The sequence below is a fragment of the Leucopleurus acutus genome (assembly GCF_964270905.1).
Source record: "Leucopleurus acutus genome assembly, chromosome: 4".
NCBI lineage: Eukaryota > Metazoa > Chordata > Mammalia > Artiodactyla > Delphinidae > Leucopleurus > Leucopleurus acutus.
The window spans coordinates 22640973-22653279 of record NC_139146.1 but is presented as its reverse complement, the minus strand read 5'-3'; the positions used below and the strand labels follow the sequence as shown (position 1 = coordinate 22653279).

The following is a 12307-nucleotide window of genomic DNA, read 5'->3' as shown; positions in this document are numbered from 1 at the left end:
TCCCTGGTGGCCCAGTGGTTAAGAATCTGTCTGCCAATGCAGGGGACACGGGTTCAATCCCTGGTCTGGGAAGATCCCACATACCGCAAAGCAACTAAGCCTGTGCTCCACAACTACTGAGCCTGCGCTCTAGAGCCCACGTGCCACAACTACTGAAGCCCACGTGCCACAACTACTGAAGCCCACACGCCTAGAGCCCGTGCTCTGCAACGAGAGAGGCCACCGTGATGAGAAGCCCACGCACCACAACAAAGAGTAGCCCCCGCTCACAGCAACTAAAGAAAGCCTGAACACAGCAACGAAGACCCAACGCATACAAAAATTTAAAAATAAATAAATAAAATAAATAAATAAAGATCATGCTCTAGAAAGCTTTACTATGGATTTCAAGTAATGGAACATATTTTTCCCAATAAATTTTAGATTTTGTCCCATATTTCTTCTAAGTCAGTGATTCTCAAAGTGTGCTAAATCAGAAACTGGGATAGAGCCCAGCTCTCTGTTTTTTAATAGCCTCCAGGTGAATATGATGCATGCTAAAGTTTGAGAAGCACTGTTTTAAGTCAAGTTTGTGAAGAACATTTTTACCTTGTATAGCGTAGGTTATCTGTGATCGTAGATAAAATATTCATTGTTTGGCTCAGATATAATCTAGGAACACTGCCTCTTCCAATTCATTGTTTTAGAGAATATTGCTGTTGACAGTTATTTTAACAAATCTATATGAGTACCTGTGATGTGCCATTCTCTTCCCCAAACTGCAAATTTTGTCATGTCACTAACAAAGGGCACCAATTTTTTTTCAAATTTAGCAATTTAAACAATTTTGGCACTACTTTTTATAGGTATGTAAGTGCATTCAAACTTAAACTGGTTAAAAGTTTAAATTCTGTCTCAAATTAATAAGCTTTCATAGGCCTTGGGAAGAACTTTATAGGGAAACCCAAGTATTCATTTGATAATGTAACATCTCATATTAAATAATGATAGCTTTCATTTATATGGTACTTTATTAATATCAAAATATCTTCAGATACAATATGTCTTTTTGTCCTCAGAGAAAGCCTAGGAAATAATCAAGGCAGGAGATTTTCCACTAATAAGTCAAGACAAAGCAGCTAAAAGCCAAAGACACAGACCAAGTCAGTGACTGAACTGAGGTCAAAAGCCAGTTCTCCCAGTTCCTGCAACAGGCCTTTTCTCACATCACACTGTCCTCATTTTTTAGAATTTGCTTCTTTTAAGATGCTGGTTATCTATTCAATTTAATTCAAGGAGTATCTATATGTATCTGTTTGGATCACTGAAACACTTAGTTTATTAATGACTTTGAAATGCTAATAGTAGGAAACTGTGTTTTTCTTTAATTAATCTCTGAACCTCTATTATCTTTACAGGAACCACTGCTTTGTATTTGTTCCTGGTTATGCATCCTTCCATCCTTAGTAACTCCCCCAGCCCAAAAACCTTTGAGGAGGTACAGTTCTTTAATAGAAATAACTACCACAGGGGGATTGATTGGTAAGATGGGTTATTAGTATAAATCTAAAAGTATATGTACTGTGCACAGTATAAAATTAGTGCTTATAATTATAAACATTTAAGTTTGTAGCCACAAATAAAAGTCATCCTCCGTGCCTTAGAAACTGATTGAATAGAAGGAGCACGTAAATTATTCATAACAAACTTTTTCTCAGGTTATGAAGGGACTTGTCGCCTCAAGAGACTTACATGTAATTTTAATTTGCATTAATTATCTTTGATGGTAATTACAGATAAAGTCAGAGAAATACCTAATACACAGGAATTTCATTTCTCTCTACTCTTAAGAAAACACTTACATAACTTTCTGTTCTTATGCACTTTGCATTTAAGTGATGCTACAGTTCACATATATAATTTTCAATTTTTACTTTGGTACAAAAGGTAAATAAATAAATAGAACTAGAAATGTGTATGCATTTTATGAGTAATGAAAGCTATAAAAAAGGTATCAACGATATACAAAATTTAATTTTTGGCCTTTGAAATTAGAACCGTATCAATCATCTAAGTAAAAGAGTTAAATTAAAAGTTAAAATGTCAATATACACAGAATATGTGATGTAGCAGGAATAAATATTGCAAACAGACATGTTAATCATAAAATATATCTAGAAGTCTTTCTTTTAAGATATAAATTCTGGGCAGAAAGTACTATAAAAGAGTAAATTCTTATAATAACTCTAGAGAATGAACATAAACATTTTGCATGTAGTTTAGCAGAAAGGTGTATATTAACTTCTGTTGTCAAATCACATAATTTCTGTTTTATATGTATCAACCCCCTCAAGTTTTGCTTGTGAGCCATCCAAACGGAAAGCTGAAGAAATGGATTGAGTATAAGTTGAGCACCTACTAGGATTTACATATATTCTAATTGTTATATATTTCCCTGCGAATTCTTCAGTACAGTGCTTGATATTAATTGCAGTAGTGTTAAATAACAGCTGTGAGAATCAAGAAACCCATCAACTACTTCAGCCACTATTTTCCCACTGACTCAAATATCAATATACATGCTTGTATATAGTAGAATAAAATGATGTTCACATCAGGACTAAAGGGGGTGATTAAAAACTGCTTTGGAAGTGGAGAGGAATTCAATAATACTTGGATTCCCTGGGACTTAAGAATATCTGTGAGAATATTCAATTAAAAAAAAAAGCTGTTCATAGACAGTAATGTGTACAGGCACTATAACAGAAATGAAAAGTCCCTTAAGTAGTCTACAAAGAGATGGCATAAATAAGTAGAAAACTAAAGACAATTAAAGCTTTTAATTATAACTCACTAAAATACCCCAACTGTAAACACTTTTGATTGACAATTGTGTGTTTATAAAAGGCAGTTAACACAAAGAGCAAATAATGGCAACTGCAAATGTCAATCTATTAGCAATAACTAGAGCTTTGCTCTCAAAGACATCAATGTATTCAGTCTTCAGACGGGCCTTACCTCTCCCTGAAGCATCAGCACCTCAGCAGTCCCTTTAGGACCACAGAGCCACAAGGTTGAAGATTATGTGTCTGAGCATGCCAAGGTCACTTACAGAAGCTCAGGCACAGTTAGTTAATCTGGTTACATGGATCTGCTCTTCTTGGAGAACTGGGCAAAACCAGGGTTGCCCTAACTAATAGGCAGCCTAAACACAGGCTTAGGGCACAAGCAAAGCAGGGCAAATGAAAATGAGAAAACTCCATCTTTGATTAAATAGCCAAGATTTGTGATCAGAATCTCTAAGAAAAAATGTTTGATTTATGCATACAGTTAAGTTTTATGTTTCATAGTTTGCTGTTATTTTTTATAATTACCTGGGGAGGCGGTGGATGGTTGGAATGGCACATGGAGAGCCATAAAATCCTGTTAACATTTGGAACCTCTAAACATCTTAATTTGGCTTTGAGTAAAATCACTCAAAAATACAGGGTCAACCCAAGAAACAAATAAATGTGGAGTGCCGCAAAAAATCATGTCTTTCAGTTAAAAACAATTGCTGAGCTGTTATGGGAGTAGCAAAGCTTAAATGAGGCCGGCATTCGCTTTTAACCCACATATTGCTAAACCACTCTAGTTTGCTCACCAATTCTTTGAATAACCTGAATTCATATTACAAACGTGGATGTATTTCCACCCTGAAAATATGAAGCTGAATTCTTTATTTTCTTATGAATTCATCAAACATTTTTCAAGTGCTTATTACTACCAGCCACTATATTAGAAAAAACATGGGCATATAGGCAAACAAGAACTGGCCCCTGCTTTCTCTGTGAGCCTCTGGAGCCTTGTGGGTCCAAGATCCAGAACTGCTGGAGGAAGTTTTCAAGGCCCAAAGTGTTGTAGGTGTGGAGGACTACTGGGAAGGTGGGACAGTTTTTAGAAATTAAAAGTTATCCTGCCCTTCTTTTGTGATTCTTGGACCCTTGCTGAGAATAAGCATGCTTGAGACAAGCTTGGACCAAATAAGATACCACTAGACACGTGATATAACCTTAGCACCCCTGGAACAAGTGTGGGCATCTAAATTAAAAAGTATCCTGAAATATGGCACTTTCTATAAATAGAGTGTACACCAGAACAGTTAACAGATCAAACTTTCCAGAAACGTTTATATATGTCTTTACCCCTAAAAGAAAGGGATGCCAGAATGATATATCAACAACAAGGCAATTTCCAGAAAACATAAAAGGATTTCTTTACTGCCCTGAGTTTCAAAATATCACTTTGTTGCACCAGCCAAACTTTGTAATATGGTAACAACTGGAGTCCTACTAGAAGCTTTATTGTGTGACTGAAAACAACACACTGCAAAAAGAAGTCATCACATAAATGTTAATGATTCTCTTGTTCAGTAATTACTGAGCTACCTTGTCTTGGTAACCCAAAGTCATAGTGGCTTATGAATTGAAGAGGGTGTGGGTGGAGTGTGAGGCTATTATTATAAAATGTAAGAAACCCTAGAAGTTAAATTTGCATGTTCTTTCTAAAAAGGCCCCTTTTCCTTTAAAGATGTTCCTTGGTGCTTCAGAAATACCTACTATCATACGCTGAATTCAGTTATATTTGACATTTTGTACAAATGGAATATTATACAAAACCCATTATGTCCTACCTTTCTGTGCTTGAGGCTACAGGTATTCCTGTGCTCACTCTGCTGGTGATTTGAATTCTCACCACACTTAAGGATACAGGACCTGACCTTGGAAAATTTGATAGTATTTTATATCTGAAAATATATACATACTTTTTAAACTTCTATAATTTTTCTAAAGAATATAAATGGCTCTATATGGGAAAAAAATTAAGGACATGGGCAGTGTTTATATCGGATCTGTTCTGCCCCTTGATACTTTATAGTTGAATATAATAGTAGCACAATACATTAGTGGGAATGAAATTATTTTTTCTTGTGACGAAGTAAAAACTGTTTTGTCTAAGATTTTTCAAAATGCCTTTGAACTGAACACATCATTTGTTTCGATCAAATTTTCTTCTTGGTTGAGCACTCACATTTTTCTCTGTAAAATATTTCTGCATTTAGATACAATTTATACAGTTAGGTTGATTATTATTGCCATTTGATCACTCTGTGTGTACATTTTTGTTATCTCCCATACCTTTTTTTCTTGATATTAAGTAGAACAAAAAGAAAATGTATTTAGAAAAGCATTTTCAAAATACATTATTAGTGTTCTATATATTGTTTTCCTTGCCAACAGGCTTGTGGGACAAATGCCTTAAAGAAAAAGGCTTTTTGTTTAGGAAGCAAATGAATTTTGTTTGTAGGACATTTTTAACATCTTCAGTCACCAGGGTATGAGTATAAACCAGTCTTATTTTGAGAAATATTTCTTTTCTAGGTATATGGATTTCTTCCCAGTCCCATCTAATGTTACCACTGACTTTCTGTTTGAGAAGAGTGCCAATTACTTCCACTCAGAGGAAGCGCCTAAAAGGGCAGCTTCTCTGGTCCCCAAAGCCAAAATCATCACCATTCTCATTGACCCATCAGACCGGGCATATTCCTGGTACCAGGTAAGGAAAATACAGACAGAATCCAGCAAGTAGAAGAGAAGTATGGAGAAGGGAGGGTGGTTTTCAGCAATAGCCACCACCTCGGGTTTTAACAGAAGAGACTTGCTAGCTTTATATTTCAGGAAGGTAAATAACTTTTTCTTTGTTTCCATGGAGAAACGTTCCCCTTAAGTTTTTCTTAATTTTGCATTCATTTAATTCATGTATTTAATAAAATGTATTAATACAATGAAGAAATTAATATAGAGCAAATAAAATAGTATATACTTGTATGTATTCTGCTTCTATAAATCTGCATTTTAAAAGTAAAGTGTTATAACTTAAAATCATTATTTTTCATCTAATATGTGTATAATGCTGCTATTATTATCTCAATTTTACAGATAAGGAATATAACTGATTCCCCAAAGCAAAAATCACAGGTCTTTTTTTTTTTTTTTTTTTCTGTAAAGGGCCAGAGAGTAGATATTTCAGGGTTTGCAGGCCATATGGTTACACCTCTGCCATTGTATTGCAAAAGCAGCCATAGACAATATGGAATTTAATGAGCCTAGCTGTGTTCCAATAAAACTTTATTTACAAAAACAAGCAAACTTTAGCTGTAGATTGATGACCCTGACTCTAAAAGAGCTTAAATAACTGCTGTACTGAAGAAATAACTTAGTAGCAAAACTAAATATAAGAATGAATTCTTGGGCTTCCCTGGTGGCGCAGTGGCTGAGAGTCCGCCTGCCGATGCAGGGGACACGGGTTCGTGCCCCGGTCCGGGAAGATCCCACATGCCGCGGAGCGTCTGGGCTCGTGAGCCATGGCCGCTGAGCCTGCGCGTCAGGAGCCTGTGCTCCGCAACGGGAGTGGCCACAACAGTGAGAGGCCTGCGTCTACCGCAAAAAAAAAAAAAAAAAAAAAGAATGAATTCTTCATTCTTGAAAGCCCAGCCAGTGTTCCCTGTTCTAAGCCTCTTTCTCATACACTCCAGGGTTGCCATTATGCTTCTGCTGTTGGTTAGAACCTAGTACAGAAACAATCACTTTGAAATAATTTAACAGACTCTAATAATAAAACTTACACATCAAATACATGTTTACTTTAATAAATATTAAAAATAATAGGAAAAAAAACTGCCCCAGTGATATTTTATTAATCATCAAGTGGAAAAAGTTCAATAAAAAGCAGTCAAAATTAAATATAAGAGCATAACAAAATTAATAGAGTCAGTGTGTTTAGGCTCTAGTATCCTTAGTTATCATTCCTCGGTTTTGTAATTTAAAAAAACACTTTCCTAATGTTCATGTGTTCATCCATTCATTAAATTATTTTAATGACTACCATGTACAAAGTACTGTTCTAAGTATGCTCTACAGATAAATTAACAAATCTGGACGCTACACTTGAGATCGCTTTCACTCTAATTGGAGAAATATGTGTAAATAACCAGTGTATAAATCAGAAAGTGTTAAGTGACAGGTAGACTCCTACAGAGTGATAAAGCCCATCTGATAAAGACGACCAGGAACAACAAGTTAGGTATATTAATTGGCTGCAGCAGAGGAGCCTGAACACTGGAAGAACTATCTGGGCACTTCCCTAAAGAAGGGAAGGATTTGTAAGGGGAGAAATTTAGGTAAAATTAACATGAAGTGTTTGATAGATGCAGGCAGGGCTGTGTGTAAGCTGGTTATCAGTAGGTCAGGGCTGAAAAGCAGACTAACGGTCCAATTTCCTTGGAAACTATAAAGTTAAGATAAATGTGGAATGTTACATCCAAAAATCACTTACCTGAAACTCTGCACCTGGGTTGGAAATAAGGCTTCTTTGTGTTAAAGTGACCCACATAGCTCTGATCCTCCAGGCAAGACTGGGATGTTCCATTCTCACTGACCTCAAACATCTAAATTCCTGACAATCTATGATATTAGAGAATAAAGTTTCTCAGCATGGGGTCTTTTTGAACAAAAGCAGTTTTTCCATGTTCACAAAAGGAAGCACAGATTGTCAGGAAAGGTTTCGTGGCTGGGACAGACTGGGGGAAGGTCATGGGATCTTAGGCATATTGATAATGATCTGCATGATAGGGAATGAGACTTCCTGGAAAGCTGGAATCCACAGCTCCACACCAACATCATGCCCAACTCCTACAGCAATCTTTTAAATCAAAAATACAGCAAATTGCAAACTGACTGACTTGATATTGCGCCTTTTACCTTTTCCACTAGGTATCTAGAGAAAAAAGAAATAAGCCTTAATTGACTCAACAAGAAAGAAGAAAATTGGAGCTTGGCAACCACTTAGCCCCTGAAAAATTGAGAATTTGCTGAAAAAGGAGGTTTCAAGGCTGCAAGCTAACAAAACATCTTAAATATTACAAATAAATCGCTCCACAGTGGCAAAATGCAGGCCTTAACAAAGTCTAGTGGAGTTTGTAGTACAGTAATTTGAATCTCAATTGCAGCAAATTTGCTATTCAACTAGATGTGGTAAACATCCACAAACCCACCACTAAGCCTGAATATTTTTTGGTCAATTTAGGGGAAAGGTGATTTCCTCAAACCCCTGGGCGTGAGCCTGAGCCATTATGAAATGCTTTCCTATCTGGATTGCTGCTTTCTGCATTTTCTGTACAATAAGCGATTCTGATTCATCGCAAAGGTTACCATTAGGTAAAATAATCTTGGCTTTGAGATGCTAGGTAGTATATTATAAAAGCTGTGGGTTTCAGGTAGTGCACGTCAGAGTTTTCAGTAGTTTCTCCATTTAAATAGCCGATAGGGCTTTTCTAATCTAAAACTGCATTACTAGATGGAGCAAAACTACGTGGCAGAACTAGTAGAGTGCTTTGTGCATTATGGATATTCACTGGACATGATAAATGGTTTCTTATGGGCTAAAAAGGGGGCATTAAGGCAACTTTCAAAAGTTTACTTTCAGAATAATATGTATACACTAAGGAAACGACTCAGAAAAATTGGTTAAGGAATCCTATCAAGAAGAATTCCACCTCTACCAACTAATTCTCAAATATATACTCTCATCAATGTCATAACTTTTAATCCTGATGCTCCAAGCAAACATTTTCATCCTTTATTAATTGCAAAACAAATAACTCTCCAGCAGTGAGGCACTCCTTCCTTTAGCTTTGAGACTTGTCACAGAGATTGGTTTTTAATTATTTATGCCTATGATTCAAGTCGGTTTAATTATCCACCTTTTCATCATAGCATCAGCGATCCCATGAAGACCCCGCAGCTCTGAAGTTTAGCTTCTACGAAGTGATCTCAGCCGGGCCCCGTGCATCCTCTGAGCTTAGAGCCTTGCAGAAGAGATGTTTGGTCCCAGGGTGGTATGCCAGCCACATCGAGAGATGGCTTATTTATTTCCCTCCCTTTCAGGTATTGAGCAATAAGAATCTACATCATGTTACAATCTCATTAAGTTTACAGCTCTGGTTTGGTGTTCTTTTGCTGGTTCCTCTAGGCTAGTGACTTTGCCTCTAGGCTAGAGGAAATTTTTACTCATTAAAACATTACTAGCCTTTACTCTTTAGTTGTAAATCAGACTCTGGCAAACAGTAATAGGCAGAGGTAGAAAAACTATCTACTCTTCTTTCTAGAAGTATTTCAGGATAATTCTCCCTGCCCTGTTTTCTAGTGCATACCCTTCCTGACTGTAAAGAGCATCAGAAGCTTGATACTCCTGATTCTTATTCTGAGAATAAAGCTTGAGAACCTCTTAACCAAACAAGGCAAATACTGTCTTGCTTAATTAAGTGCCGTTATTTCCCTTTGAACCACCTTGCTGCATTTTTCACAAGTCCTATGTTTTCCTTGGCTTCCTTGCTTCTCTCTTTGGCCTACCATTAGCCTAGATTACAAAATCAGCCCCTACTGGATTGCATAAAGCAGTTCCGTCACATCAGACACAGTATATGCCTGTGTGTCTAGAAACATGCTAGCCATAATGATACCATATATGCAACCATATATGGCTATTTAAATTTTTATTAAAATTATATAAAATTAAAAATTAAGTTTCTCAATCACATTAGCCACATTTCAAATGTTCAATAGCCACCAGTTAGATACTGCAGCCGTTGAACGTGTCTATCCACAGAGAAAGTTCTAATGAACGATGCTGGTAGAGACTAAATAGAAATATTGGAGAAGAGGTGTGAGCAAGAGCTGCTTTCCAGGCTTTATGGCCCTTCATCATGCTCTCCTGTCATTTTATCTTGCTGGGACCACCCCCTTCCCTCACCAGAGTAACAAGCAAATTCTTGCCTGTAGTCTGTTGAGGAACTTCTGTTTCCTTTCAGGCTTTCTGGGAGTCTTACCTTTTTCTCCAAATGGATTATCAAAATATTTCTTAAAACCTTACAGTGCTACTCCTTTGACTGGAATCATGGAGAATGGCCATGTCCTCTGTCTCACTGTACCTGGTCTGGTCACTTTTCTTCCTTCCTGCAATGCTCCTTCCCACCTTGAATCATGGAATCATTGTTTTATCTGTTTTTAAACTTGGTTTCCATTTGTGATTTTGTAGTCACATTTCTTAAGCTATCTTTTTACCCTCAAATGGCTTTTTTGTTTTCATAGTGTTTGCAGGACTTCTCAGACTACAAAACGTGAGCACATTTAATTAGTGTGATTTATTTTTTGTTCCAGGTCATTAATGAGGATGGCCTGGTTAAGTCTTAACAACAACGCACACAAGTCCCCTCAGTCTCTCACTGAATAAATTCAGAGTGCAGAAGTTTTTAATTATGCAGTTACATGTCTTTTTTCAATGTGCATTTTTTTTTAATTTCCTTGTTAATTTAGTTGCTAATTATTGATGGGCAACAGCTAAGAACTGATCCTGCTACAGTGATGGATGAAGTACAGAAGTTTCTAGGAGTCTCTCCTCATTATAATTACTCAGAAGCTTTAACGTAAGTTTATATTCTAATTAATTTATTGAAGTTTCAGCAGAGAACTGATTTTAAAGAAATTGTAGCTTGGTGATACAGCTGTCAAGTTAGCTGTTCCTTACACACTGATTATTTTCCAGTTGATATTAACCACTTGAGGAAGAACATTTCAACAGTTTGGCAAAGAAATGTCCAAAATCCTCTATTGATTTCTAACTAGGAAGGATTTCCCCTGGAAGGAAAAGAGAGGAACAAAACAGTTGCAAATCTTAAAAGCAACAACTAATCTTAAAAGAGGCTACTTTAAGTTGGTAAGCACTAGCCTATTTAACAAACAATACGGAGACCTCTTGGAAGTATTAAAAAGACTTCTTGAACTAGGTGATTTATGAACTCCTCTCTCTTCTGTGAAATTTTCAAAACCCAATGTCATACAGCAAGAAACAGCCCAATAGGCGACCGAATAGGCAGAGAGAAAGGTGCTATTATTACTTCTACACTTAATTCCATTTTTCGCTGGTCTTCACCCACTGTATGACTGACCCTGCCCCCTCTTCTTCAGAGGCCTCAGCAGTTACAGCTCTGGTTTGGTTTTCTTTTTCTGGTTCCCACTGATTTTCTTAGATAGTCAACTCCTTCAGAGTGGGGGCCAGGGTGAGGCAAGAGAGGCACTAGAATTTAAGGAGGCACTCACTCTCAGGACCCCGCAAATACCTGAGAGTGAGTGGCTCCTAAAATTTTTCAGCCAAGGTGCCTCTCTTGCCTCACCTTAATCCTGACTCTGGGGTTCATTTAGCATTTTAAATAAGACCTCCATCTGACTTTGTCCATTTATAATGGTTGGCAGTCAGATGTCTGAAGGTTGTGTTTGTTCCTATTTCACATGCAACTGGAACAAGCAACTGGGAGATCCTGAGCTGGATGAACTGTGGACCTGGCTCTCACTGTAATATATATATTTAATTTTAGGGTCATAGACTGAGCCTTAAAAAAACCGATTAAGATTGCAGTGTGGAATTCTTCCATTGTATCTCTCAGTATAAAACTCAGTTCTGTAGATCAACTGATTTTCTCTTTTCATTGTTCTGCTTATGCTGTAGCAGTTTAGAAAGTAAGAGACAAGATTCCTTTACCTTTCACTGTCCCTTACAGAAAAAGGTTTGCAGAAAACCATCAAATACTGCGTACATCTTGCATAAATCATATGTAGAGACACATGTAAGAGAGACATTTTGATCTAGAGGACAAAGGAGTAGGTGGAACTCGAGAGTTTTGCGCTTCCTTCCTAAGAGTCATTTACTTTGTTGTTACTATTAACCTTCTACCCTCTGTGTTTTCTATAGTGTGGATCCTATCAGAGATTTGGAGAGCTTAGTTAAAGTACCAACACAGACACTAGCCTTAGGTATTTAACTTTCAGCTTGACCTTAAAGAAAGCTGAGTGAATTTAGCTTTAGTTAGAAATTCGAGTCCACTTTCTGCTTTATATCCTTTTAAGTATCTCTTAGAAAAGAAAGTTTTTATTTTCTAAACAGTTTTCTATTTCAAGTTGGCTTATCTTTGGGTCTTTTTTATAGAGTATATAGCAAAGTACTGTATTTCAGAAAGAAGTGGAGTATTCTATAAAAACATAATCTCTTTTTCTTATGGAATGGTCCTTGACCTGCATGCTGTGTATCTGTCCCCTTTGCATCCGGCTCAGCAGCAAGCTTTTTATTCACCTCCAAGGGTAAAGTAAAGGGAGTGTAAACTTAAGAGAAGTAATATCAAAGCAACGTACTGTATACAAAGGACTATGGGTCACTTTGCACCTGGGATGTATCTGGC

General features: G+C 36.9%; 1 protein-coding gene across 1 annotated transcript in view; it reads left to right on the top strand.

The window, feature by feature from the left end:
- Positions 1-12307, top strand: part of LOC309961323 (bifunctional heparan sulfate N-deacetylase/N-sulfotransferase 3) — a gene marked incomplete at its 3' end in the record, with an annotated part of 137838 nt that overhangs the window by 112318 nt on the left and 13213 nt on the right. Inside the window, exons 8-11 of the mRNA XM_082838472.1 lie at positions 1398-1521; positions 5400-5574; positions 8793-8963; positions 10392-10501. Coding sequence (XP_082694598.1) covers positions 1398-1521; positions 5400-5574; positions 8793-8963; positions 10392-10501 — 580 coding nt within the window. The remainder of the gene's footprint in view (positions 1-1397; positions 1522-5399; positions 5575-8792; positions 8964-10391; positions 10502-12307) is intronic.